Source organism: Fomitiporia mediterranea, assembly GCF_000271605.1.
Source record: "Fomitiporia mediterranea MF3/22 unplaced genomic scaffold FOMMEscaffold_7, whole genome shotgun sequence".
Taxonomy (NCBI): domain Eukaryota; kingdom Fungi; phylum Basidiomycota; class Agaricomycetes; order Hymenochaetales; family Hymenochaetaceae; genus Fomitiporia; species Fomitiporia mediterranea.
In genome coordinates, this window is record NW_006760392.1 from 282,734 (window position 1) to 309,512 (window position 26,779).

General features: G+C 48.0%; 10 protein-coding genes across 10 annotated transcripts; 4 read left to right on the forward strand and 6 right to left on the reverse strand.

The window, feature by feature from the left end:
* Positions 1–92: 92 nt before the first annotated feature.
* FOMMEDRAFT_88129 (uncharacterized protein) lies at positions 93–573 on the reverse strand (the record flags this gene model as incomplete). The annotated part of the gene is made up of 3 exons (XM_007267212.1): positions 93–302; positions 368–434; positions 503–573. Coding segments are annotated over 3 exons (348 nt in total), but the record flags the coding sequence as incomplete, so codon positions are not given.
* Positions 574–2,067: 1,494 nt separating this feature from the next.
* On the reverse strand, positions 2,068–4,300 carry FOMMEDRAFT_108842 (N2227-domain-containing protein; the record flags this gene model as incomplete). Its single annotated transcript, XM_007267213.1, has 12 exons — positions 2,068–2,341; positions 2,403–2,535; positions 2,616–2,722; positions 2,783–2,855; positions 2,909–3,006; positions 3,062–3,210; positions 3,265–3,331; positions 3,400–3,467; positions 3,523–3,605; positions 3,658–3,842; positions 3,895–4,135; positions 4,211–4,300. The coding sequence occupies 11 exons, from the start codon at positions 4,298–4,300 to the stop codon at positions 2,422–2,424; spliced, it is 1,275 nt and encodes a 424-aa protein (XP_007267275.1). The 3' UTR covers positions 2,068–2,341; positions 2,403–2,421.
* Positions 4,301–5,062: 762 nt separating this feature from the next.
* On the reverse strand, positions 5,063–6,035 carry FOMMEDRAFT_86688 (Mov34-domain-containing protein; the record flags this gene model as incomplete). The annotated part of the gene is made up of 4 exons (XM_007267214.1): positions 5,063–5,125; positions 5,214–5,413; positions 5,478–5,502; positions 5,565–6,035. 4 exons carry the CDS (start codon positions 6,033–6,035, stop codon positions 5,063–5,065), a joined length of 759 nt encoding a protein of 252 aa, XP_007267276.1.
* Positions 6,036–6,114: 79 nt separating this feature from the next.
* FOMMEDRAFT_20646 (uncharacterized protein) lies at positions 6,115–7,412 on the reverse strand (the record flags this gene model as incomplete). The annotated part of the gene is made up of 3 exons (XM_007267215.1): positions 7,084–7,412; positions 6,367–7,025; positions 6,115–6,309 (listed from the first exon to the last, which is right to left on the reverse strand). Coding segments are annotated over exons 1-2 (863 nt in total), but the record flags the coding sequence as incomplete, so codon positions are not given.
* A 175-nt stretch (positions 7,413–7,587) lies between these two features.
* Positions 7,588–10,188, forward strand: FOMMEDRAFT_168465 (uncharacterized protein). The gene is made up of 7 exons (XM_007267216.1): positions 7,588–8,050; positions 8,113–8,259; positions 8,333–8,435; positions 8,502–9,057; positions 9,118–9,477; positions 9,552–9,829; positions 9,881–10,188. The coding sequence occupies exons 1-7, from the start codon at positions 7,628–7,630 to the stop codon at positions 9,991–9,993; spliced, it is 1,980 nt and encodes a 659-aa protein (XP_007267278.1). The 5' UTR covers positions 7,588–7,627; the 3' UTR covers positions 9,994–10,188.
* A 1,267-nt stretch (positions 10,189–11,455) lies between these two features.
* FOMMEDRAFT_134522 (uncharacterized protein) lies at positions 11,456–12,923 on the forward strand (the record flags this gene model as incomplete). Its single annotated transcript, XM_007267217.1, has 3 exons — positions 11,456–11,566; positions 11,633–12,346; positions 12,399–12,923. The coding sequence occupies 3 exons, from the start codon at positions 11,456–11,458 to the stop codon at positions 12,921–12,923; spliced, it is 1,350 nt and encodes a 449-aa protein (XP_007267279.1).
* A 1,747-nt stretch (positions 12,924–14,670) lies between these two features.
* FOMMEDRAFT_123923 (uncharacterized protein) lies at positions 14,671–15,435 on the forward strand. Its single transcript, XM_007267218.1, has 4 exons — positions 14,671–14,764; positions 14,832–14,922; positions 14,982–15,045; positions 15,103–15,435. The coding sequence occupies exons 1-4, from the start codon at positions 14,710–14,712 to the stop codon at positions 15,313–15,315; spliced, it is 423 nt and encodes a 140-aa protein (XP_007267280.1). The 5' UTR covers positions 14,671–14,709; the 3' UTR covers positions 15,316–15,435.
* A 515-nt stretch (positions 15,436–15,950) lies between these two features.
* FOMMEDRAFT_20653 (Isy1-domain-containing protein) lies at positions 15,951–19,196 on the reverse strand. The gene is made up of 10 exons (XM_007267219.1): positions 19,069–19,196; positions 18,938–19,014; positions 18,621–18,875; positions 17,831–18,561; positions 17,710–17,774; positions 17,308–17,657; positions 17,057–17,249; positions 16,814–16,985; positions 16,569–16,759; positions 15,951–16,506 (listed from the first exon to the last, which is right to left on the reverse strand). The coding sequence occupies exons 6-10, from the start codon at positions 17,308–17,310 to the stop codon at positions 16,037–16,039; spliced, it is 1,029 nt and encodes a 342-aa protein (XP_007267281.1). The 5' UTR covers positions 17,311–17,657; positions 17,710–17,774; positions 17,831–18,561; positions 18,621–18,875; positions 18,938–19,014; positions 19,069–19,196; the 3' UTR covers positions 15,951–16,036.
* A 2,584-nt stretch (positions 19,197–21,780) lies between these two features.
* Positions 21,781–23,929, forward strand: FOMMEDRAFT_141106 (general substrate transporter). The gene is made up of 7 exons (XM_007267220.1): positions 21,781–22,015; positions 22,070–22,152; positions 22,221–22,382; positions 22,445–22,706; positions 22,770–22,976; positions 23,033–23,284; positions 23,343–23,929. Exons 1-7 carry the CDS (start codon positions 21,820–21,822, stop codon positions 23,816–23,818), a joined length of 1,638 nt encoding a protein of 545 aa, XP_007267282.1. The 5' UTR covers positions 21,781–21,819; the 3' UTR covers positions 23,819–23,929.
* Positions 23,930–24,255: 326 nt separating this feature from the next.
* FOMMEDRAFT_156997 (uncharacterized protein) lies at positions 24,256–26,773 on the reverse strand (the record flags this gene model as incomplete). The annotated part of the gene is made up of 4 exons (XM_007267221.1): positions 24,256–25,778; positions 25,843–25,945; positions 26,150–26,395; positions 26,741–26,773. The coding sequence occupies 4 exons, from the start codon at positions 26,771–26,773 to the stop codon at positions 24,256–24,258; spliced, it is 1,905 nt and encodes a 634-aa protein (XP_007267283.1).
* Positions 26,774–26,779: the final 6 nt, after the last annotated feature.

The window sequence follows — 26,779 nt, forward strand, 5'->3', positions numbered from 1 at the left end:
CGGGATCCTAACTCGGCTCAAGTCAAATCCTGTCCCAGGTCACCGTTAGGAGTAGGGAATCCTGCCGGGGTCCGTGCACAAGACCTTGGCAATCATGGAGTCTTGTTAGACGGAGATACTAGTCTAGGAAAGGACAGAGGAATTACCTGGCCGGCCTCAAGGCTATCGCAGATACCAGGGTTATTGTCCTCGAGAATTTCCAGGCTAATGCCTTCAGCTTCTGCGATCGATGAACACGTATCTCCGGAATTGACCCTTGTGTTAATTGTGCAGTCTTGATTTACCCTGCCGAGGCAGAGCACCTAGCAGAGTATTGTATGAATGAATGAGCTTTCAGGAACAAATACAGGAAATTAGTGATAGTGACCTCGTCCGGTTGCAAATTGGTGCAATCTTCGTTAATCACCCCTGGGTTGTTGTGTGCGAGTTGGAAACTAGGTATACGATTTATAGATTGAATTAATGATAAGCATCCGTGCACCTACCTTGGAAAAACACGTACGTAGAGACATTCTGTGTTTCGCAGATAGAAGTACACGTATCACCTGCCTTGACCGTGTAGTTCCGGATGCAGTCATTCTGAGCATTTACTAGACAATATGCAAATGGTGAACACGGTACCGAATGGCACAGAGAGTTGTTAACACTAACTAGCCGGGATAAATGCAATGACCAAAGCACTGAAGGTGAAAAGCTTGCACAACATGACGAGACTGAAACAAGAAAGCGTATGAGTGAGACGACTTCGAGAGACGACTAGTAGATCCTCTGGAAGAACTGAAAAGAAGTGTACGAAGTACTTCGTACTCTTTATACCATTCCAACTCGCGGCTGTTCAATCTATCGGTTCGACAACTCCGAAATCTAGGAACTGGAGGCGACTCACCAAGAAATAATATTACCGCATTCCCGTCTTCCATAGATCAATTATGTACATGTGAAGATGTCTGGTACAGGGGAATCATGCATCCCGAAGGCCACGGGTAGTATGCATACACCGAAGTGCAAAGCCACTCGGGATATACTTTAGCATATGAGAAGGATTTAACATGCGTTCACAATATAACAGCATTTGATGAGGACCTCGGCAGTCGCGTTTATGCAGTCTTTCAAATGACAGTGAAAAGGTAATCATGCTCGTGTGTGACAGACCAAAGCCACAGCTCTTACCAAGACACAGTTTCGCTGTGATACTTTGCATATACTGTGAATATTACCATGCACGCTAGCTTCATTGAGATACGTCATTTCGTACTTCGACTCCCGACATCCCGAACCGGCGGCCAGAGAAACCTGTTCCGTAGGGTGTCGCAGATTCCTATCCGTCTCCATTTGATACCTTGTCAGGTTCGTTGATCTGAAACGTGAATAGTCCAAGGAGCTCCATAGCATGGACCGCTGCAGCTGAATGCATGGAAGTACTCGGTTGGCATTGAGCATAGAAGTCAAGGTCACGGGTGTCGACAGTGATCAAATACACCACCAGCAATATTTTTCATTAGCATGAAGAAATTCCCCTTTTGGTCACAACGTGATTTCCGAAACTCTTGGACAGCTGGCGACTTGGAAGAAATCGGAATATCGTAGGGAGCTATATCGGTGTTACTTTCCATCCATTCGCGGTGATGGTGCAGGGGACAAGGGTACCCGAAGTGAAATAACTGAGTGTGCAGAATTGGGTTGAAGGTCTTTTATGAGGGAAAAGAGCTCGGTGAGCGGGCGAGGGTTTAAAGCCCGTGTGTAATTGGACTGTACGATCTTGAACGCATAGACTGTAGAATCCATTATAAGGCAGTAAATGTTCGGGAACTTGAGCCTCGAAACGAATCTTAAGATTGCAGTACCCAATCTATGGCATTGCAAGAAGAGGTGAGTGCAAGTAATAGCAGCGGCGACAAGACCCATTCCAATGTATGTGCACGTGTAGACGTCGTAACGCTCCCTGCTTGCAAGTTTCTTGGGGATTACAGACTGGTGACCATACACCGACGGATTGGTTGGAGTGAGTGTAACGTCAGGACGTAAGCAGAAAGGAGAATACGAAATTATTTAGTCAAGCTGGGGGTTGGCTTCCTGAAGTTAAACGCCGCTTGTGGACGAATATGGGAGGTGGATGTTCAAAAGCAGGAGGCGGTACCGAGTAATTTGCATTCTATAGTGATACAATGACGAAACAGAAGTTCATGTACGAGGGGTCGACAACATGCCGAGCGGCCGCGTCTTCAAGCAACATTCGTGTGACATCGTTCGCAGATAACATACTGACCCAGACAGCACTACAACAGAAGTGCAAACAAGAATGATTTTGAACCAATTCAAGTAAATGGGTCCATAGGTCTTTCTAGAATGGGTTAAAATATGAGTGTCAAAATCGTTGGCAGTTATGGGTAGACAGCACATTACTATCCTAACAGGCGTCATTCATTGTCTCGCCTCTTCCTCGACTTTTGTCGCAGTCCAGAAAGCCGTCTTATACACATATCCAAGCATCGATTGTGAGTTATTTGTGTATGTCGTCTCGAGAGTTCGCTCATTCTGCAGTCGGCGATGAGGGACGAGGTTCCAGTAGTTAAGTTCGATTACCCGCGAAAGGATCAAAGGAGCATTTCACAAACCTCGAGTCTAAACCCCAACTTTCTACAGAGCGCCTTGACTTCTTCAAGGTCTAGTTCTATTGAAGGATCGTTGGTTGTATTGTTCTCCCAGTGCCATAAGAGTGGGCCTATGGAAGAAATAGATATAAAGAGTATCCTTGCGTTCGAGTTATGACAGTAAACCGAACCTAAGTTTATCCAGACTCCACCCGGAGCAAGGATCCGATGAATTATTCGAAGGTAGTTAATCACGTTCTTTGCCTGTATGCAAGGTCACATACAGGATAAACTTGAACTGTAAACGCAAAACTAACTGTATCGATGAAGAAGCATGTCATAACAGCGTTCCACTTCCCGGCCTGCGGCTCGTCCTCCTCATGATCATCGTTTCCATAAACCTCTTCAAAATCACCTGTGACGTTGTGTCAGTAGTGAAGATACAGATATTTCAATGGAGATAAGCACACCAGCAACGAGGGAGAAGTTCACGCCACGAGGAATCGCGGAAGGGAATGCATCCGGAATACTGACAGGTCGTAATAGCGCTTCTCGGTTCGGAATGTTCGAGAATGAGTGAACATGCGGATATATCGTGTGTTGATGTACTTGCTCCGTTCTATGCAAAGTTAGAATCAGGACCTTTTATCACAGTTTGACGGAAAGTAAGAACCTGTTTAAAATGAAAAACGATGCCAACAGCATATAATGCGAAAATTCATTGCCCTGACACGAAAATCCTTAGAACGTTTCTATCAGCAAAGCACATCATTATAAACACGGAAATGTTTGGACAGAAAGTACTTACCCAGTCGGGCTATATCATATGCAAGACGACCGAGCCCTGCACCCGGAACAAGAACCCGCAGTTTCGATCTGCATTCGTCATCTAGTTTTTGTATTAACAAGAAGCCTCGACATTGCAACGCACCTCTCCGCCTCTGGAACATTCGCAAAATGTCGTAGTAGAGCGTCTTTCATTGGCTCATAACATACATCCCGTTCCGATTTGCCCTTAACCTCCATAAGATAACTTCGTCTCGCAAGAATAAGACTAACGGTATACCTCGTCGCTCCAATCTCGTACAAATTGCTTGAGAGTGCTCCGGAGCTTGTCCATATCGAAATCAGTCGGACGGTATCGTTTTTTCTTAGAAGATGGACGATCCTGCGCTGTATTATTAACACTGCTACCAGGGTGCAAATGCGAGAAGCCATGATGCGGTCCACCCGAGTGAAGATGTGAATGAACTACAAAAGGTCAATTCACGTTGATTCCCTAACCTAAGCAAATGTAGCTTACTGTGATTAGATCCCTCGGTTGCCCCCTGTTCTCCATAGTCATCTTCGTCACCATCCTGAAAGAGGTCTGCATCCGAGAATATCTCGGGCTCGGCAATTATCGCTCGTACAAACTTAGCATTTTCAAGGATCGCATTATCAACATCAACAAGTCTCTGCTTCCACCCAAGCTCGTCAAGCAGCTTCTGATCTTCCAGAGAGAGCGAGAACAGGTCTTTCCGGCGTCGGTTATTCGCTGCCAGCTAAAGATTATCGATGCGTAAAGTCATCAACCTGGATTTCATGCTGGAAACTAGTCCGAAGACACGCTTACGAACAGAATACGACGCGTACTGCTCGAAAGTAGCTACTACTTTGGCGAAGTGTTGCTGTTCTTCGGCAATGTCAGCCTCGGATTGTGGGCGCATGGTGTACAGAGCACTACAAGGCTCAGTGAAATTTGTCTACAAGATGGCAAGCGGTTATCTCGCCTTCCATCTTTGGCATGCTCAGAATTTAGCGTCGACCTAATTTTAGTAGGCAAACATTTGACGGTGTAGAAATGCATCCTATGATAAAAGCTGGTGAAGGCATGCACACTAGTTCAATAATGCATAGAATATGAAATTGAGGACATTTAGATGCACTAGTAGAATACAATAATACAAGGTGCATCGAAAATACAACTCTACAACAATCATGTTTGTTCTTACATGCACATTCAAGAAGCCAGAAAAATATTATCATTTGCCCCGCTCCTGCTTAACTCAACTCATCCCTGTTTACCCCCCGTCACCCAGACGCAAGTTGCCTGCAGAATCTACAAGGAGCACCTTCCGATCCCCACCCTCTCGCGAATAATTTAAGTTGCGGATATCGAGAATCCCATGTGGAAAGTGCTTGAAGAGAAATAAATGTGTGCCATTGGTGTACATTGCAAAAGGTTAATGTCGCATGGTATCGTTGTCCCAAAAAGGTTGTGACCGAAGATAGTTGATTGTACGAAACGTGCATGTATTTTAAAAAAAGGGGGGGACTGCGCTGTCCGGATTTAAAATATAATGGCGGCACGGCGGCGTGGCTCGCTTTTCAGCAGTTCGACAGATTCCACGTAGTTTACACAATTCTCCCGGTTTTCGACGGAGCTTACGGTTTAAATTCACATAGGAAGCCATCGTAGGCTATCCAGTTTACCGAAGGTCGACAATTTCTAGATCCATGTCCCGCATCTGTACATGGCCTTTATCCGCATCCTAAAAAATCCCAGCGTAAGTCCAATATGCTTATTTACATAGATGACACTCTAAACTAGAAAGCAGAAGCCAAAGGATAAAGACGTACTGTGTAGATAGGTAGCTCCGGATGCGGATGGAAAGCACTCTGCTGGTCACAATCAAGAATTGTTTGCAATCCAGGTGGGTCGGTAAGCCGAAATATGCCGAAGTTAGGTGTGTGCTGCGGTGCACAGACTACTGCGAAGGATTCAGGGAGCATGCGTTGGAAACCGGAGTGGGTATGTAGGTCGACGGAGGACATGAAACCTAGGAGCGATAGACCGTTAGAAAATTCTGAAGATGATTAATCATGCTCAAACTGCTAACTCACAAGACTGTGTAGGATGCGTATGAATCTGTTCCATATATAGGTAAGTTGGATTGAAGCTCACAAAACACTAAAAACAAATGCACTGACCCATCCAAGCGTGATCAAACCCCGCGTCTCCGTGAAGTCAAGTACGAGTTCCTCCTCATCCATATTACATGTATCACTCGTCGAATGTTGTTTCGGGATAAGTAGAGTCGTTACTACGAACTTGCTTCCACGTTGCCTTCCAAGGAGCAATCCACACGTCTCACGGTTCTTAGCAGTGTTTACAGCAGCGATAGAAAGGAACCGCGGGAGCACCGCACGTGGAAAGCTGACTGTCCGCAGATCGCCTGAACCGCGTTCACGTCGTTCGGAGCTTGAGGTAGGAGAAATACGCGGCGGAGCACCTGCAGCTGTCGGCGTGACAGATGGAGCACTAGGGAGAGGCGGGGGATGTTGGTATGTTTGAGGCACGTCGTATGGCGGACGCTCTGGTACTGGGGGACGAGGTGATGTCCCAGGAGGACACGCAGGTGAATGAGACCGAGATGACGAAGGTTCACGCGGGCCATACATGTATGCTCGATTGTGCTGAAGATAGTCGCGTTCGGTTGGGGGAACCGGCTGCGAGGTCGGAGGGAGGATGTTTTGGTAGAGATGCCTTGGTGGTGGTGCATTTTCAAACAAGAGCGTCGTCTGTGGGAAATTGGCTGGCGGCTGTTGGAACATTGATTGAAGAGACGGTGTGTAACCCTGTGTTCGTTGATGTTGAGTCATGAGTTGCGGATACGAGACAGGGCTAAGGGAGGGTGGAGGAGCAGATGTTGTTATAATTTGAGGAAGGGGAGGCCTATATATCTAATCAGAAAACGACGCTCATACCAGGCACCAGATAAATTATACGTACCCTCCGAAGGGCGCCACCGTAGACGAGGAAGACGCATTCTTCCCTCCCATGCTGATCTCGGCGACTTTCTTGTAGAGCTCATCATCATTACCTTCTTCCGTCTCCGGGTCAGTAGAATCACCATCGTACCGCCTCATTGGACTTTCCAACGGCAATAAAGGCGGTGTATCTAAAGTACTATCAGATGCACTTCTAGTTGAAGATTGTCCGGTTGATCGCTGTGGTGCCATTTGCGGCGCAATTGGTATGGAAACGAATCCGGAAGCAGCACTGTTATGCAACGCTGCTCTCCGAACGGCACGAGCCTCTTCTTCGGCCTCCCGTTGCCTTCGTAAGATTCCATCCTCTTCTACACGCGTTCGCTGCTGGGATCGGGCCCTGGAAGGCTGTGGAAGTGGTTCCTCTCTCCGCCGCTTTTCCGGTGCTGTATCTGGATACCATATTTGTCTTGAGTCTCTTTCTTCACGGTAGTGTTCATTTATGCTTGATTTTCGAGATGGAGTACGGTCTCTTTGTATTCGATCTGCGTTAAATGCTTTCGGAGGAGCTGAAGAGCGGGGAGTAACACTGCCCCGCGATTGCGCGTTCTCCCAAGCATTGTGCCGATCAATCAGAGGAGGTTTTAGCAATCCCATTCTGTCGAGGACACCTTTGCCTTTCTATACCGTAATATTAGCCATTGTTTCCTATTGAGTACAGAATGATCGTGGCGCGCACCATTATTAGCGTGTCCCTCTGTATTTGATCAAGTCTTGTGTGGTAGTCCCGGTGCGTCGGTATTTTGTCAAGAATGAGTGTAGCCGCCCGCGCATACTCCACAAATGCATTTTCAAGGTCGCCGTGCAAGTCATGATCCTGACCGGCATGTCGAGCCCTTTCGGCCACTTTGAGCCAGAACTTGAAATCCTTGGAGGCATCCCAGTTGATCTCGGCGCGCTGAGCGAGCTCTTGTATTGATGCAGGCCGCTTCGGAGTCAGACTTGCCGCGGGCACCGACGTCGACGCTCGCGAGTAGCCGCTTCCCGCTGCAGAGGACATGGTGGACAGGGACAAGGACGGAGAGCTAGGGTGTTGGCTAGTGCGGCAACCACAGCAGTGCTGCGTGCGCTCCGTTTACACAAACAACCTGTGCATCCTTATAAGGCAGTTGGGTCTCATGCTGCTAATCTTCGGCTGCTGATCGCCTCTAGGCTCTACGGTAACGGGACTGTAAAGGCGACGCCGTTTAACGTCCACTGCTCGTATCGCTGATATTGACAGCATGGCGGTCGACGATACCTTCAAGCCTGCGCGTATTCGCGGTCTTCTCTTCATTGCAGGAATCTTCTTGGTCTTTCTCCAGGCGGGTCTCTATACAGGGCACCGTCAGACAGTTGCTCCGTTACAGAGGACGGTGCAAATCAAGCCCGGGTCGACTATTACCGAGCACCCAATTCCTAAGCTCATGGCTCAGGCAGAAGACAAATTCAGAAACCTGTTAAAAAGACAGAGCAAGTCACTCTCGGAGGCAGTCGCAGAATACAAGAGGAGATACAGTCGCGACCCGCCGAAAGGGTTTGACGAGTGGTTTAAGTTCGCCATGGAAAAAGGCGTCAAAATTATTGACGACTACAATGCAATAACGGAGGATCTTCTCCCATTTATGTCGCTTTCTGGTGAAGAGCTACGAAGAAGGGTCGACCAGGTGCCGTTCATTTGGTCATAACCGCCGGGATTCTAACAATGCTGAGGTTTTATTTATTTCAGGTCAGCCATCTTCCGTCAATTGACATGGTTCGGTTGTACAATGGTACTGTAAAGGCCATGAACATGCAACAAAACAGGTGGCAAGATGAAGAAGTCAGCGGTCGTGCGAATGGTTTCAGACGAATGATAGAGAAAGTTGGAGACAGGGTACGTATCAGCTCTGGACGTCCCAGATAAAAAGCGGAAAAGCGCTCAATATCAAGCCTTTACGTTTCTTTAGCTCCCGGACATGGATTTCCCAATAAATGGCAAGGCAGAAGGTCGAATCCTCATTCCTTGGGAACACAAGCAGTACCCCGAATTGAGCGTCCGGGATACTTCAGGTATACAGTCGTGGAGCCCCCTTCCGTTTCGCACAAAATAAGGTCTTACTGATGCCTCGTGTTAAGGTGGTATTGACGCAGTAATTGGGTCTGACTTCACCGCGGACTGGCGCGGCGACGGGAACGTGTGGGAATCCTGGAGACGCACTTGTCCCCGGGACTCGAAAGCTCGCAAACTATTCTCTTCTATCAAGACTTTGGTGCAAGCACCGCGAGCAGTTAATTTTCTAGGCTACATTAACGGCAGGCCGGCGGCATCTGCTGGTGAAAACCTGACTTTTGCGGAGAGTGTCGACGACAAGTACGATTTTTGCGAAAATCCGTCGCAGCATTACCAACAAGGACATTTCTTCTCCGATTGGCGCACCATTTCTGTACTTTATCCAGTATTTTCACCAGCAAAGACACAAGGCTACGCGGATATCCGGATTCCCAGCCATTATTACCATCAGGCAACGCCACAATATACATACAGCTGGGATACCATTAATTTAAAAGGCAAGGCAACTGACGACATGGAAGTTTCATGGGATAACAAAAAGGACGTTATCTTCTGGAGAGGTGCGACGACCGGGGGCGGCAACTCGCCTTCTGGGTTTGCCGCACAGTATCAGCGTCACAGGTGAACATTATTTCCATCTGTCACTTCCAAAAATTAGGTTGGCTCATGAAATTTTGCTAGGTTTGTACGGATGACGAGTTCACACAGTGATGAAAATCGTACTGTCGTGTTCCCCGCCCCAGATGCGTCATCCTACATGTCTGCATCCGTCCCTATCAAAAAGCTGAATGAAGAGCTTATGGATGTTGCGTTTGTCCGTTTACTTGGGGCCGAGAACTATCCTGGTGGCCGTGCAGCTTTACACAAGGCGCACAGATTCGACAAGGCCGTTCCCCTTGGCGAGCATTGGAGGTACAAGTATCTCGTAGATGTCGACGGTATGGGCTACTCTGGGCGGTTCTTCTCCTTCCTTGCATCGGATAGTGCACCTATAAAGGCCACTGTATATCAAGAGTACTTCTCTGACTGGTTGCAACCCTGGTGCGTGTAGTGCATAAGCTCCTGTGATCCCATTGGTTGCCCTGCAGCCCGTCTGACCTACGTGCGTTTGCAAGGTTGCACTACATCCCCCTCTCGCAGACGTATGAGGAAATCTACAATATCTTTGCGTTCTTTTCAGGGCCAACGCAGTCCATGCGAGAGGCATCAAATTCTTCGTTAACTGATTCGCGGGAACGCTATGATGACGGCCAACGCCGATTGCGACGTATCGCCCGTGCGGGGAAGCACTGGAAGAACACGATCGGACGGCCAGTAGACATGGAAGGCAAGTTCTCTTTTATATTTTCTTTCTGCGTTTACCGAGCAATGCCTTTCCCCGCGTTGCTCGGGAGTCGAGGCCCACTTTATTGACGACCCCAACTTGTGATCTTTCTGTCGCTAGTTTACATATACCGCCTGGCTCTAGAATGGGCGAGGCTGTGGGCAGATGACCGAGAAGCAATGAGCTTCAAGCTGGAGAAGAACCCTTTCGAAGCTGGTGGCCCCGCCGCCTAGTGGATTATGTATTTCTTATGTCGACGGGTAAAGAGGCGGTTTCTTTTTGTGATGGGCAGGAATAGACATTCGGTCGTTTTTTGGATAGAGTCCTGCTCTGGTCTACATTTTTTTTTCCTGGGTTGCCAGACGCTGATCTAGTTTACAAAGGACTAATAGCTGCAATTGCCATGTCTGCTCTTTTGACGCATAATTTATTTCATTTCGTTCTGACAGTTGATGAGAGCGGTCAAGTGCTGTCCTTTGAACGGTATGCATGCAGATCATCGTAGTCAATTTACGTTTCGGCTGTGTGCCGCGGCAGATGACGGCTATTGCACGTGTTCGCCGTGCGTTCGTTCCTTCGCAAGCTCAGAGTTCAGATTCAAAGAACTGGTCTCTCTGCGCCAGCTCATCGTCCTCTGGACAGTCTGAGTCGATCTGACTGAGCTTTGCATCACTGCCGCGCAACTTCTCAGGATAATGAACAGCGGCCCGTGGTTCTCTCAGTATCAGATTCTGTGGAGTTGGCTTGAAAGAGAAAGAACACTCGTTTCAGTCCTATCTGCTTCGCCGCGTTGCAAATGCATGGCGAGGCAGGGAATTATCCAAATCATTCAAACAAAGCTTACAAAACACACCAATCTGTCCTGTGATGCCGGCTCGTGATTCACCATCTCCTCTCCGGGCCTTTTTCTATGTTCCGTTGTTCGTTTAGAACACTGCGATTTCTGCGAGGTTATGCCCGAACACACGTGCTAGTGTGAATGAAGGCTACAAATCGCTCACTAGCTCAGTCATCCTTTGTACTCAACGGACGTAAGGTGTGCGTTTTGTACATCTATCCGTTCATTCTTCACTTCTTATCTTCGTCCAACTCTAGACACTGACGACATTGAAAGCCTATCCAAGGTGAAATGTGCGATAAATCACCGAAAGATGTGAAGACGGCCATTCAGCACGGACACAATCGCGTGCAATCAGGATCATAACAATGGCACACGATGCCCCTTTGTATAAATTGCGCAGGCCTCGGTGGAGGTTCAAAGTTTTGCGTGTGATGTACACGAGGCTTAGGCGTGTCCGTTCCAAGATTTTTGGGTGTCGTCAGGGGGGCAGTACCCCCTTTGCGGCAGGTGCCCAGATTAGCACACTCTCATTCACTGCGGAACCACTCTGAAGCTTCTGCAATCGGCCTTCGATCATTCCCTTCATATAAGAGCCACTCCACAATTCGTTCAACCAATTTCTTTCTCTCCGCCTCCTGACATCCGTCGCTTGTAACAAAACAAAAATGCCTCGCTCAAGCGTAACAGGCAGCTCATCCTCGTCTAACTCTTACTCCGCAAGCCGCGCAACTCTGCCTTTCACGCGAAGCATTACGGACTTTGAACTTGAGCGGACCGAACGTCTTCCTCACAAACCGCCAAATTATGCTCGGAACCGACTCTCCCGAACGGAGTCCGAATGCGACTCTGAGATGATGTACCAGCACAACGTCTCAACGCTCATGGCCGCCAAAGCTCGTCCGTTCTCGATATCCGGTCACATTCCGCTAGATCCAAAAGCGCTGATGGTCTTCTTCCGTTCTCAGGTGTGTAGTAATTTCAAATTGAGGACCCTTAGCACGGCGATCTTATTCAAATAATCTACATCGCAGAGTGGGATTACACACGCACTGGATTTCCCTATTGACGTCGAAGTGGAGGCGCCGCCTTCATTAGACGTACTCATCGCAGCTTGTAAGCCGCATGCAACCTGCGAAATGGATGGGTTCTCGGATCGCGAGTCGTTGTACTATCCGCCGAATCTATCACTGACTACAACGCTCGAATTGGCGGGTCACCCGATTCTGGAGGCGATCCGAACCACGTTGTTTCCGCGCCTCGCGTCGGGGCAATACCTCGTAGCCGTGCGGGATGTGATGCAGCTCGTACCCACAGGAGGGCACATGTGCCCACAAAGGCGCTTGACTCAAGAGGAAGGCAAGGTTGCAACACTGGTTGTCACATTACCTGTGCGGTTCCGTGGTGGAGCGCTGACGGTGCATGATTTTGAGGGTAATGAGGAGAAATACTACGGCAGAGGCGGGAAACCGGGCGACCTAGAGTGGACTGCGTTTCTAGCGGACTGCGATCACGAGGTGGAGACCGTACATAGGGGTGTCCGTTTGACCATTTCGTATAATGTCCTCCTTCGCACTTATGGTCCCTCACCTTCCCCGTCCCAGTCACTCATGCTTCCGAGTGATCGGTTTCTTGACTTGATCGCACCAATACTTAATATGTCAAGGGGACAACACATCGCCTTTTACCTGCGCGAACAGTATGGCTGTTCTCCGGCTGATGCATTGGCGGAATCTCTGGTTCCTAATGTGCGTTCTTTCCCTAATTTGCTATTCATTCACCTTATTGATATATTAACAGCTGAAAGGCGGTGATGCACTGTTATATCATTCCCTCCGTTTGTACAAGCTCACTCCGGAGCTGCGCTGGGCTGCGGGAGGTTATATCTGGCCAGTCGACTCAACAGTCCAATGCGGGAACTTCTTCCATAACTCTCCGCGACCACTACACAACAACCTCCGCAGTCCACTAGCCAGCACAAAGCAACTGGTGACTCCCGGCGGGCGTACACGACGCATATACTCTGGTATACCACGAAAAGCGATCACGAACGGGAACGGAAATGGGTTCTCGTCGCTCTACCACGAACCGGGTTCGGACTCGACGGATGAAGATGAGCTAGATGATCGGCATGATGCTGTTATTTTACGTACGCGCGTGGAGGAGAGCGGTGCAATGCCAATCGCGCAGACGGGGATTCGGGTGCTTGCGGATGATACGCTTGGGGTAGGTGATTCGGTGACGAAGGAGAGAGTGCCGTATATCTCGGCAGGTGGGCTCGAAAAGTTGATCATTAATGTGTTGTTGGTCGTCTATGTTCCGTGAAGCACGTTTTTCTTGGGTATCTCGTTTGATACGTTGGTGCTGACTTGATAAGTGTTTCTTACGATATTCCACGTTTTTCCACGCCGGTTCGTACTGCTTTTACTTTTACTTTTCCCAACGCTCCCCAGTCACGCACCTTATATTCTTGACGACTCACGACTCGATCCCGGACTGTGCCACACCGTCTTGTCCTTCAGCTGTGTCCGTCGCATTGTATATTACTAGCATGTCCTGCACAGGAACACCTCCACTATCTCGCCATCCTGTATTCATTCCATTTATATCCCTCTTGTAATCGTTTCTTACATCTTTAATGATCTTGGGTTGTGGTTCGAACGTGTATCAGTATCTCTATCTAACTATTTGATATGGTTGCTATTTTTCCATATTCGTGCCTCGTCACATGTGGTACAACTTATTCTAACGGGATTAAGTGCATGGATTTCTCCTTTGTTTACTCCTAACAAATTACGTTATTAGCCTCTTCCTCAAGCTGTCCAAAACAAAGCATCAATATATCAATCTGTGGTGCCTCTTATCTAATTTGATGATTGATTCCAAGTGTAATCAGGCAAAATTAATTCATCATTGCAACCTAAAGACTGGAAGACATAGCATTTATAATGGAAATATTATACATGTACTGCAATTTTCCTAAGCGGAAATGCTGAAGTACTCAATGTATGATAATCATCATACTTTTATTATACTGTATTGTCTTTCACTAATATTTTAAGTTTTCTTTAAGACTGCATAATCTGTCTTCTACTTTCCCGTCATTTAGTCTATCTATAATTGACAAGACTGTATTCAGGATGTCATACTAACCAAAACAGGAAAAAATCGCCGGCAAAGACACTCATTGACTCAACAACTTCGATGTGCTTTCCCAGACCTGTTCCGACTGTCTCTTCTAAGGGCTCAGACAGCACATCAATGCGAGCGCATGGGCGTATTCAGGGCTCAGGTCACTGTCATTTGTATACTGTTACGCGGCTTCAGGACGGAATTGGGCGCATGGACGCAATGAAGGATTGCTCGCTGTTTGCGGTGGCTGGTCAACCTCATTTGTTTTACCTGGTTCGGCACCGACGCTACTTATATACGAAAGCAGATAACTTTTCACATACGAATTTATGCTCGGCGTATTCACCCCGCACACATCGAATTCATCAAACGTGCTAATTGCCGCATCAAATCTCTCATGCCTTTTCGCCCCGCCGCGCCCCCGAATGACAATGCGGAATGCATTGCCGGTCTATAAACAACCCGAACGTGCGACTTGACCATGCAGCGTGGGGCGCTCATGATCGTCGCATCGGCATAATTGTATTGACTTGACGAGGGCGATCATGGAAGAATTTTGCCTTTGCAATAACACTGGCCTGGCACCGTTACATTGTACCTTGCAGCGGACGCCCGCCCCGGGAGGCAGTGCACCATAGGGGACCCTATTGCTTCTTCTGTCCTTGGCGTACGAGAACGAACTATACGAGGCTTTGCTTCCGTCGCCTTATGGATCTCCATTTGATTTCCCTGTGAACTAGAAGGAGTCATGAATAGTGGAATATGATCATATGTGCGAAGACGATTGATTCCTGTGCCGTGTCACGATCCTAGTTTTTCGGAGATCTGAACTCGAAAGAGAGAGATCGTCGAGGAAGCTGAAGAATATAAAAAGCCCTTCAGAGCACAGACAATCCTCAGCAGTTCCTTCGTTGGATTTGCCTACTCCCCTCTACCTACCATTCGTCTTCACATTCCACCTCTTCGTTCTCTTACTATCATGTTGTCCAAGCTCTTCGTTGCTGGCGCCTTGCTCATCTCGTCGCTCTCGGCTGGTATGTCCTCTTTGTTTCGCCCGTTTGACGCATGCCGCTGAACATATGTTCTCATTCTTCTACTCAGTTAACGCACAAACCGGTCAATGTGCACGTACCTATGTTGTCCAGGCTGGTGACAACTGCGATACCATCGCTGCCGCCCAGCATGTCTCCACGTACGTCTAGATTCATGCTATCCCCGCTGTGAATATGCTATTTACCAGTATGCATATAGGTTCCAAATTCACTTCGTCAACCCACAAATCAATGATGCCTGCACCAACCTAGCTGTCGACCAGGTATGCTCCTACTTCTTTCTAGTTCTTTTCTATGTTTGACCCACATGACTTCGTTAGGTTCTGTGCCTTGGTATTGTCGGCCAGGACTGCACAACGACAGCAGTTGTCAACTCTGGTGACACCTGCACGTCAATTGAAGCCACTGCTCGGATCCCAGACGCAACCTTGAAGGCGAACAACCCGAACGTCAACGCAGATTGTTCGAACCTTCGCATTGGAGAGGTCCTGTGCACGTCTTTCCAGGTGTTCAACTACACGACGACGGCTTAATGAGAATCTAACGAGTGATTCAAATACTCTTATTTTTTGTTTGGGACTTTAGAAAATTTAATGGGTATATGGGTTGTAGTAGTTACTGCTGCATGTGTTAGAGAATAAAGAATCTTTGTCAAGAATCGTGCTCCGTGAGATCATGTCGATTACCTCAGAAAGTAACTTCTTGCTTCCCATGAATTCAATGTAATACAAGTAGATAGATACTGTTAATATGTATAGGAATTGAGGCAATGAAACTCAGTCCTTCAAGCCCAAGAGCATGGATTAAAGTATCGTCAGTCGCATTGCTGTTTCCTAACAATCGAACATATATGTACTCTTGGTAATACAAGAACACCACCAGTATAATCTACTCATCAAGGAGTCTGTTACAACTAGCCAATGAAGGTTGTCTTAGGTGAACTAGTGTGACATTCGCACCGTATCGAAGATTTGTGGAGATATCGAACAGAAACATACAATTGTTAAATTAAAGAAGTGGCTACAAAGATTGGCTTTGTGTTGAGGACGCCAGACGGTATGTCATCCAACGACATACATATGAGCACGATGCCAACTTGCACATGCCGAGTTCTTCTTCATACATAATCTACATTCCGTGAATCTTGAGGTCACTCAGGATCGATTTAATCAGGTTTAATATTGCACAATAACAAAGCAGAAAAACATGTACAGTACTGGGAAGGCAAATACGTAGGTAGATGCCTCCTCCTTATCACTCGCCAAAATACTCTTCGACCAACGCGCGCTTGCGAAGTTCGAGAAGTACACCTTCCATCTCGTCTTTCGTAGGCAACTTTGGCGGGAGAAGATCTTCCGGTGCGAGGAATGGGATAAACGCGGCGGCCATTTTTGCACTTTGTATCGCGGTGTCCATTGACGGCTGTCCTTGTGTGGTCACGATGCCATTCGTGGCAGAAACATCGTCTTGCGTTTCAGTGAGCTTTGGTCGCTTTGTAGCATCGGTAGAGGCATCTGACGGCTGTGATATCGAAGAGGGAGCAACCATGTCCATGTCGCCATCTGGAGCTTTTCGTTTCGTAGCGTCTGAAATACCGGAGGCCAGTTGTTGATGCGTTGTCGTACTGAGCGGATTGGCTTTGTCGCGGCCTGGCATTGGTGGGACAGGCTCATCTTCCGGAATACCGAGCACTTCCCGTAATGTTGAATACGCTTCTTCCCATTCTGCGTTGTCACAACCGTTTGAGCTTCGGGGTTTGAAATGGAGATAATGGAAAGCGACTGACCTTCTTCCTCTTGTGATCGCTCATATTTAAGCAGTTCACCGTCTTTCTCGTCCAGGTCTCCATAGTATGATGGGCCTTGACCGGTGAACTTTTTGTAGAAGGCGTGCATCTTGTCCTCCTCATCCTGTTCCTTTTTGCGGCCCTGGAAAAGTTCCTTCACACCAGGTAACTCCTTCGCTCGACCAAAGTATCTATACACAAATTAGATCCCGATTTTCTTAGTCAGAGATAACGCGAGAGCGTACTTGTATCCTTTCGTCCCAGGAACCTCCTTCCCTTCATCATCCAACATAGCAACATTCCGTCGATAATTGGCACCTCCCAATGCAACAATCTGGTTTTCCCAATGTCGTTTTTCGCGCAATAACTTGTTGATCTCGTCGTTCACGTCGCGCACTTCATAGTCTGTCAAGCCAGCTATAAGGTGTATAGTCAGCAAACGCGTAATAAAAGCGGACCTTGAATGTGATGGAAAGGTAAAGACATACCGTCCTGAATTTTCGACACCTTGCGGCTGATTTCTCTTAGAATTTCACCTCTCCATCGCTCACATTCTCGCAGGCTTTTACATGCGCTTGCCATGCGCGGTCGTCGGTCGCTCCGTGTTCCAAGACCAAGCTCAGCGGCTTGCGCCTCTCGGAAACGGTAAAGCATGGACTGTGCCTTCTCTTCATTACGGGCCTGTTAGTCAATGGGTGAGTTAAACTATTTGTTTCGTCAAATCGATGAATTTGCATACCATTTTTTGGAAGCAAAGGACGTGGTCGACGTCTATCTAGGACTTAGACTCAGAGGGACACAGAAGTAACGTACCGTGGCTGTGCAAATTCCTTTCCAGGCAACACGTCGATCTCCTTTAATTTTGCTGTGGTAGTTGCCAGTCTATCGCAGACGACCATCGTTGCAAGTAGAAAAAAAAATGGCTGTAGCGGTGATGAAAAAGGCGAAGACGTCAAATAACAAAACAGGAGCACCATCGCAGTACAGACAATCGAGTCGGAAAGGCAAGAAAGCTTGGCGGAAGAATGTGGACATTGGTCAAGTAGAAGGTGGTCTCGAAGAAATGCGTGCAGAGGAGCGGGAAACTGGGTGAGCATTACTAACACCGGCCTTGCATTATTTACACCTGACATACGTGAAGGTCATCATTGCGCTCCAAAACTAATGACGAACTGTTTCAAGTCGACGTGAAGGGAGACGAAGACGGTATGTTCACAAAAGGTTCGAACGTATCGGGTCCTTATCAAGAGATTAATTCACAGCCCGCGAACGTCTACCCAAATTCGATAAATCTCAACTTTCCTACTACAAAGCACTTGCACAGCGATCAGCCGTACCCGCAGTCCTCTCCCGTCACTCAACCCCTTCCACAAAGAAGCCAATACGTATCACCCAGGAAGACAAGAAACGTCTGCTACGTATCGGAAAGAGGAAACGACTGGGACCTTTTAATAGTGTTGAAGACACTTCAGAGCTTGGTAAGGGAAGTGCGCTACTTGACCCAAGTCACGCCGTCAAGCAAAGTGGCACATACGATGTCTGGGCTCCAGGAGGTCGTCCCGCAACCTCGGATGTTGGGGTTGGAGACTTCCTACCGCCCCCGGCCGAAAAGCTCAAAGTAAATGCACCGCAGTCAAGTACATTACGCGAAGAAATTGCAGTCCCGACCGTAGTTGTGCCTCATGCCGGCTCATCGTACAATCCTCCGGTGGATGCCCACCGGGCGTTACTCCGACTTGCGAATGAGAAGGCGGAAAGGGATGAAAAAGAAGCTGAGAAGCTCGCACGTCTGAAGGAGAAAGTGGATGCAGCAAGGAAGGTACAGTTAGCTGAGGTGACACTAGGCGTCCCGATAGGGATGACCGTCGACGATGGCAAGGAAACAGACAGCCATGAGGATGACGATGAGCGAGGCGACGCACCTTTGCCCAAGAAACCTACAGTACGGAAAACGAAACAACAACGTAAAAAGGCAGAAAAGCAGCGTGCAGAAGTAAGGCGTTCCTTTCTTATCTCAGCGCTGCAATTTAATTTTCTTACACGTTCGAAAAGAAACGCGCACTTGCTGAACGAGCTGCAAAGAAGCGTCTGCTCGCCACCCTCGACTCAGTGAAGTCGACAAAGAAAATTATAGACGGCACGTTATCTGCGCGTGAACAGGGACAGATTCAGCGGCAACTTATATTACAAGAGAAGCTACGTCGTTCCGGACTAGCAGGCCGACGACTTGGAAAACACGTCATACCAGAAGCAGAACCGGAGGTGCAACTCGGTGAAGATCTGTCGGAAAGTCTCCGTGGCTTGAAGGTACGAACTTCAAGTAATACGATGCATACCTATTGATATACTGCTTCCCTGTTTCTCCGTAGGTGGAAGGTAATCTCTTCAGAGACCGCTTCCTCAGTATGCAACATCGTGCTCTGTTAGAACCGCGTGTGCCAGTATTGTACGTTTTTCCTCTATGCTGTCTCCTTTCCTCCCACTCATCGGCATCCAATAGACCCAAGAAACATCGTCCAAGGATGAAAGAGGTTGAAAAGTTCGCGTGGAAACGCTTCGAATAATCATGTATTCGTTCGTGAACTGTACTCCTTACGGTTGCATCTAGATTAATACACCTGATTCCTGTCGCACGTCGTCTCGATGCAGGAGACATGGCCATCTCTTAAGTATTTCCTTATCGAAGCAATCTTAAGAAGTTAATTAGGAGACATAAGCCGGGCTGGCTGTAAGTGACACTTCCGACCTCGAGACACTTCGCAAATTCTTGGGGAACTCCTTACCACCGTCTATAAGTCGTTAGCTTTTCGACCGTCAATTCGTTTCAGGAATGCTTAAAGGACTTGCTTTCCCATGATCCACGTCCTCTAGGGACTGTACATGTTTTGGAGGAATACCACTGTCTTAATCAGAATTCACTTTTCGTAGGTTCACGCATATCAAGTACCCCATAGGAGGTGGCCTCATTTTTTGCTGCAGGTACGCAATTTTGCTGACGTTCTTCACAGCACAGATGTTCATGTTACCTCGCACTGATCCGTACAGATCGCTCGTTCGTTTTACTCATTCACTTATGTCACTGTACGTCTTGGCACCCCCAGCACCTCTGTCCCGTACAACTGTCCATATATGGTTAGCGTCCGACGGTGATGCCCGCCGACATCCCTTAGACTGCGGTGAATATGTCGGAACTGGATGCGTCATCAATCTATATGTCGGGGTATATGTCAGAAAATGCTCTTGTTTGACATTTTAGGGTGCGGCTTCATCACCAACTTCATCACATGTACGTATGTGTGCTGCGCCTTTCTTGGCTACTCATCTTGCTGAAGTTCGGGCATTGATGGCCCGTGTGCCATAATTCCGCAACCCCGACAGCAGATGACCAGCACCTTCTACCTGTGGCGCATAATGTACGCATGCGCTCAAACGTCATTTTTCGCTTCAGCGCCCAGTGCTGCGCCTTCACTCACCGCCTCCACCGGATTTTCTATTGACACATCAATTTCGCGACATTTTTATCCCGAACGGACTATACCAGCTGCATTTCTTCAAATCCGCATACGCGTGGATGGACCCGCAAACATCAAATAACTGTCAAAATATGTTTCAGGGAGTGGGTCTGTCGGACCATTATGCGACGGCGAATTCGCTCTTGGACCTGCCAGACGTGAGTACAGGAGGGCTTGGCATGCCTTGTTGCCCGCGTTCAACACAGCTGAAGTGGAGCAGCGAAAGGTATAAAACAGGCCAGGATTTGAGGATGGAACGACAGGTCCTACAGCCAGTTTGACCATCAGAACTACAAACATCTTCTCAGAGTATGCACTCTTCTCGCTTTAAACCATCTACGCTCACTAACTTGTAGCCTCATACACAAAGTCTCACCAAGTTTACCAATCTCCAAATAACCATGAAGTTCACCGCAGCCGTCGTTGCCGTACTCTCTCTCGCCATCCTCCCGCTCAGTGCATTCGCCGAGCCCATCGAGTCCAGAGACATCAGCGGAACATTCTGGTGCAATAAAGACAAGGGAGGCAACTGCAAGCTTCCTGGCGTCGGACCCACCTACGACTGCGGCAAGAAGAACGGTGCAAGCTTCTACGAGTCCGACGATAGCAGGAAGTTTTGGCGCTCTATGGGCGACTGGGAGGGATTCGAGAAATGCTGCCACAATGCCGGCAAGGGCGCGTGCCACTCTTAAAGAACGTACTACGTTTGAAGGTATGTGTATACGAAATCTAGTAGTAGTGGCCTACGTCTGATTGCCAACTGACTTCATCCGTTTACTGCCTCTAGGATTTGGCATCGTGTAGTTATGAGAATTCATTGTATGCCTTAAGTAAATCTAAGGACATTATTTTGACGCGTCGATAACCGTTCCGTGTTCAGTCTGATCAACGCCTTGCGAAATTGCACATATTGTTCTAATCCACCCGTCTATAGCCTAGCATACTTACTTCTCATTGGTGGCGAAGGTGGCTACTCTCTGGAGTGATGCACCGTATCCGGTGATGCTTTCTATTGCTTCTCCAGGATTGCAGTGCATGGTATGTGAAAGTGAGATGTCCACTATTCATATTTTTCCCGTCTATTGGCGCATCTTGCCTATGTATTCAAGATAGAAACGGTATTAAAGAACAGTATTTTATATTCGCTTTCTTGGCAGACCAGCAGCTCCCCCACTCCGTGCCGTCACAAATTCTTGTCACTAAAGGATGGTTTTACTGCAGACTGATACGCACGTGTCTCATACACCTCGATATTCATATTCAAGTCGGGTACAACTGATATGCTTATATGGCCAGCCCTGAATTACCATCCAGAGTTAGAGTTCGGACGTTGGGACAGGCAAAGAGACGTCAAATGGATGATCGACAAGCTAAGACAGATTGATCGACACAGGACTAGAGATAACCTTTTTGAGTTTTTCCACGAAAAACATATGATTACATAAGCAAGATAACTCATTCTCCGGCTGCCGACGGGACGAAGAAGAGGCGCATTTGCAAAGAAGCGACAAAATTTGGCCGGCTTTTCCGCCAGGTTCCGTCTGTATCCCATCATTGGCATCAAGACCAGATGACCAGCCAGTCCACCGCCCGTGGCTCCTGACCGCACTGTAAAATATTCTCCCCGCATGCAGTGAGCATATATAGCTCTTCTCCTCGGTTCTTTGTCTCGACCTCGCTTTCTTCCTTACTTCCTGTAGCTCGCGTGGAGTGTGCCGACGTCTCGCGCTATAACTGCTATGGCTGCTCCAGAGCGCTTGAGCCCGACCATGTCGATGAAGAGCGACAGGATAAAGGTTGAAGAGGATCTTTCCATCAACAAAGGATTGAATGGAGAGTTATCTGAGCTCACCGTAATAGCCGAGGGTGAGGAGCGTACAACATGGTTTGTGTGGATCCTCGTTCTATGCTGCAGTATATCCGGTTTGCTCTTCGGTGAGTCTGAACTATTTGATTTTTCGACGCAAATCGATTATAACAATGTTCTAGGTTATGATACAGGGGTAATCTCTGGTGCACTGGTTACTATCGGTTCGGACTTAGGGCCTGCAGAACTATCTTCTCTACAAAAAGTAGGCGATAATAAAAATAATGTAATTTGAAATTGTGATCGTTTTGATAACCCGGCCATGTACTATAGGAGCTGATCACTTCTTCAACGACACTCGGTGCATTGATAGGTGGTCTGATTGCGGGAGCCCTCTCAGATTATACCGGCAGAAAGCCCGTATTAGGCATTGGAGATGTTATCTTCATTGGCGGTGCTATTGCGCAGGCTGCATGCCACACAGTCTCCGCAATTGTAAGATTGCAATTCTACGCATTCACATGGCGGAATGTTAACCGAGAATTATCTCCGGCCAGATCGGAGGACGTTTTCTGATTGGCCTAGGTGTTGGCCTTGCGTCATGTGTTGCACCGATATACATACAGGAACTCTCGCCAACCCGTCTTCGCGGCAGGCTGGTTGTCCTAAATGTCGTTATGATCACGGGTGGTCAGGTCATCGCGTATGGCATCGGCGCTGCTTTTGAGAACATGCATGGCGGATGGCGATGGATGGTCGGACTTGGTGCTGTACCCGCCGCCCTACAGCTGATATTCCTATTCATTCTCCCTGAATCTCGTGCGTTCGGATCTCACTTCCACCTATTGAACTACATTCTCATGGATATTCATTGCATTGCAGCTCGAGTGATGATTGTCAGGGGAAAGTTACAGGAGGCCGAGAACGTGATGCAGAAGATATACTCGCATGCAACTCTGGAACAGGTCAAGCTCAAAGTGAAGGTCTTACAAGTAGCTGTGCAGGAAAGTACCAGGATATCAAAATCGACAACGCTTTTCGAGAGGATGAAATCCGTCCTCCTCACGCCTGTGCACCGGAGAGCTCTAAGTACGTCTTATGCCAGACCAACTTAGCATAGCTGAAATAAATATCTACCCGACTAGTTATTGCATGTGGCCTGCAGGCATTCCAACAGTTATGCGGGTTCAACACGCTTATGTACTACTCTGCAACGCTATTCAAGTCTATTGGCTTTGACCAGCCAACGGCCGTTGGACTGATCATTGCCGGAACAAATTTCCTATTCACACTTGTCGCTATGAAGTATATCGACATAGTCGGTCGGCGGAGGATTATGATCATTTCGTCGCCCGGGATGATTTTTGGGTTAACGCTTGCGAGCGTTGCTTTCCACTGTTTGTACCCTTTCCTTATCTTCAAACTCTTGCTGGCTTACTGAAAACTTTCATCTAGTCCTGACAAAACATACAAACAACGTACTTGTAGACGGCTCCCACTATCCAACCTCATGGTCTGGCGTCGTCCTTGCATCAATGATCATCTTCGTCGCCTCCTACGCAACAGGTCTCGGTAACGTACCCTGGCAGCAAGGCGAGCTTTTCACTCTCTCCGTGCGAGGGATCGGTACTTCGTGTGCAACAGCGACAAATTGGGGAGCAAACCTCCTCATCAACTCAACGTATCTCTCACTCATGGATAAAATCACTCCGTCCGGAGCATTTGGATTTTATGCAGGATTATGCTTACTCGGATGGTTGTTCTGCCTGTTCTGCTATCCTGAAACAGCGGGCCTAAGCCTTGAAGAGGTTACGGAGATATTCGAAAGTGGGTTTGGAATTCGGAGGAGTCAGAGAATGAGAGCAGAGAAGAGGGCTATGAAGGACGAGAATGCAAAGGGAAGACGAGTGCGGGACGTGGAGAAGCTTTGAGCTGATCTTTAGTAGGCGTTCGTCATTGTATCGGTCGAATAGGTGTTGCTTTCATTTTGTACAATCTATTTTGAATGACAAATCGATGAAAAACCCGTCCATTTATGGATCTAGGGAAGTGGCATCAATCTTTACGCTGAACTAATCCACCGGAAGGGGAGTGGTTATGAAAGAAGGGTAATTCAATGCATCCCTTCAATCCTCACGAGTAAACAGTAACATGAATTAGCGAAGAAATTTTTTTGCCATATGCAATAACAACAGACTCCGCACCATGTACCTTGAAGATACTTGTTTAACAGTAAATACAGAAGTCAAAATATCAGATGCTCCATTTTTGCATGTACGTAGCTCGAGGTTAAGTATACATATCATGAGTCTGCAATGCGTAGTGTCTATTCCCGACCACCTTTCATATTACCGCGGTCCGTGCATCGTCACTGGACGCCAGCAACCCAGTTCACTGCCTTTCCCTTACCGATATCATCCAAAATTTCCCTTTCCCTCCTGCTATCCTCCTTTTCCTGCTTTTCCTTTCTTCGTTGAAAACGTTTTCTTATTTTTTCAGCAATGTGTATGATCCGCTTTGTTTGCTTCTCCTCCTTCCGGTGTTCCTCTTCCTCGTCTACAAGTGGACCAGCAATCTGAATGTTCCGCTGCTTCTCACGCAGACAAACATCCAATTTCTCAAGCTGTTCGTCTACCCATTTGTTGGAATTTGCCAGTATCTCCAGGTTCTCTTCCAAAGCTTCGTCCCTAAGTACAGCACGGTCTGGAACACCTTTGGGATCAGACATGGCCTTCAAACGTTTCCCGCAGTCCTTCTCAATTGCCTTGTCAAGATCGTACTTGTTTTTAAAAGAGTCAAGTAAGATATCTATAGTAGTATCCATAAGTTCAACGCGCGACTGAGCAAGCTTTGAGTATCTCTGCAGTTCTGAAACACCGTCCACCTGATTAGGATCGGGAACCTTGCCGTTATTAGCGTTGTTACCTGTGGCAAGTACAAGGTTCTGAGAGATTCCTTGAACACCACCACTGCTGGCACTGCCAGCTGCCGATGGTACACCGGTACCAATGCCAGTTATCTCATGGAACTTGGATTGCAATCGCGTCTGCGTTCTCGACTTTGACTCCGGTTTGAGTTGCGCGACTGGTGGTGGCTGAGGCTGGGATACAGGTTCACCACTGGGGGCAGCCTGCAGCACCTGCGACTTGGCCAGATCAGCATTCGGCTGTCTGTCCGTATCCTGCAAATTCACTTCATCCTGGAGTCCTTCCTGAATCTTGAGTTCTGGCGTGTAGCTAATTCCTTGTCCCTGCTGAGGTTGCGATATCGCCTCAGGTTGTGCCTGTACTTGAGTATCTAGCTGTTTCTCCGTACTCTGCAATTTCACGCCGGCCTGAGGTCCCTCCTGAACCTGGGGTCCTTGTACGTAGTTAATTCCCGGATTCTCTTGAGGTCGCGATGTTACCTCAGGTTGCGCTTGTACTCGAGTATCCGGCTCTTTGTCTGTACCCTGTAAAATTACACCGGCCTGAGATTTCTCTTGAACTCCAAGTACCTGAGCGTAGCCAATTTCTGGATCCTGCTGAGGCTGTGGTAGTACTTTGGGTTGTGCTAGATCTTTTTCTTGCGCTTGTTGCTCGCCTCCAGGTTGTACCTCTACCCACGACTGAGGTTGAGGACCTTGAGCTGGGGTCTGGACATGTGCCTGACCAATCCGTTCCGGTTCAGGCTGCGCTTGTTGTGAGGACTGATCAGCAGGGGTTGGAGTTTTCTCTTGATCATTTTGCTGCTGGACCAGCAAAGGCTGAGATGGTTGAGCTTCAGGCCCCGCCTTGTTCAATTCCGCATTCATTATGCACAAGCAACGAGCGTATCTTCTACCGTATTTAACGAGCGTCCGGAGCTCGAAGAATGACGAACCAACGGAAAGGGCGACGCAACGTGCGTCAACTGCGGTCGTCTCTTATTTGCAGTAATCCTTTGTTACGCGACATGAACGGCACTCAGTACACACGCACACTTTGCAGTGTCAATAGGTAGTCCCCTAATGAAGTAAAATTGCTGATATGACCAAGCGTTTTGCAAAATTGTCCATATGCATATGGGAAATCGGCGTGCTAGAAAATCGTAGGCGTTGAGTCTGCACCGTGATGACAGTGATAGCGATGTTTAGTTGCCATCAACTTTTCTTGACGTGTAGTGACCTTATTCGGTCAGAGTATACACAGGAAAATACTAGCGCCGATGCTGGATCCAAACCGATTTGTCTAGTTAGACTTCCTTGTTTGTTCGACCGGGAAACATCGTCTACCTGTGCTAACGGAATACCTCGCCAATTGATTGGATCCTGGTGTCACATCCTGACCGTTTGTGCTTGATGCATCGGCTGACCAATCAAACAGTATGCACTGTGCGACCAGCACCTGAGCAAAGAAGAGCAGCATTGAAGCGAAGTCATTGCTTACACGAGTACGACTCAGACCCGGATTTGCCACCTGGTGTGGCGACATGACTGGGTTACCAGCCGTCGCCGACGCAATATTGCACAGATAGAGAGAACGCGCGTACTGGAAGAAGGACCATCAGACATCGTCAAGAATGCTGCACGTCGAAGCTTCCTGCCTGGAACAGGGTAAAATGCTCACCAGCAGGAGTCAAGAGTCAAGACGTGATGAATGCTGCAAGGTCTGGACGAGGTCTGTCATCAAGTTGAGGCGTGGGTAAGGCGTAAGTCTAAATTAACGTGCGTGGGAATACGTAACTACAGACTTGGACGGTGACTCGGGTGAGCAGCCAATATTAATTCTACTATAATAAATGCCGGTTGCAGAATTTAGTAAGTTAACCTCATGTCGCCCACATTGACGTTGTTCGGCCCCTCAAAGGCCCGTGTCCAATATGAACAGGCGCACCTTATCCAACGGGCTCTGTTTAACCCCCACCATCTTCGC

Excerpts from the sequence above, each read along its gene's own strand:
- FOMMEDRAFT_20653 (XM_007267219.1), bottom strand. Across the intron at positions 16,760-16,813 it reads CCTGGGACGAAAGGATACAA|ATACTTTGGTCGAGCGAAGG; the intron begins GTACGCTCTCGC and ends ATTTGTGTATAG. Across the intron at positions 16,507-16,568 it reads GCGATCACAAGAGGAAGAAG|AATGGGAAGAAGCGTATTCA; the intron begins GTCAGTCGCTTT and ends GTGACAACGCAG.
- FOMMEDRAFT_141106 (XM_007267220.1), top strand. The coding sequence starts at position 21,820 with ATGGCTGCTCCAGAGCGCTTGAGCCCGACCATGTCGATGAAGAGCGAC. Across the intron at positions 22,977-23,032 it reads TGTGCACCGGAGAGCTCTAA|TTATTGCATGTGGCCTGCAG; the intron begins GTACGTCTTATG and ends CTACCCGACTAG. Across the intron at positions 23,285-23,342 it reads TGCGAGCGTTGCTTTCCACT|TCCTGACAAAACATACAAAC; the intron begins GTTTGTACCCTT and ends ACTTTCATCTAG.
- FOMMEDRAFT_123923 (XM_007267218.1), top strand. The coding sequence starts at position 14,710 with ATGTTGTCCAAGCTCTTCGTTGCTGGCGCCTTGCTCATCTCGTCGCTC. Across the intron at positions 14,923-14,981 it reads GCCGCCCAGCATGTCTCCAC|GTTCCAAATTCACTTCGTCA; the intron begins GTACGTCTAGAT and ends GTATGCATATAG. Across the intron at positions 15,046-15,102 it reads CCAACCTAGCTGTCGACCAG|GTTCTGTGCCTTGGTATTGT; the intron begins GTATGCTCCTAC and ends TGACTTCGTTAG.
- FOMMEDRAFT_168465 (XM_007267216.1), top strand. The coding sequence starts at position 7,628 with ATGGCGGTCGACGATACCTTCAAGCCTGCGCGTATTCGCGGTCTTCTC. Across the intron at positions 9,058-9,117 it reads GCACAGTATCAGCGTCACAG|GTTTGTACGGATGACGAGTT; the intron begins GTGAACATTATT and ends AAATTTTGCTAG. Across the intron at positions 9,830-9,880 it reads TTTCCCCGCGTTGCTCGGGA|TTTACATATACCGCCTGGCT; the intron begins GTCGAGGCCCAC and ends TTCTGTCGCTAG.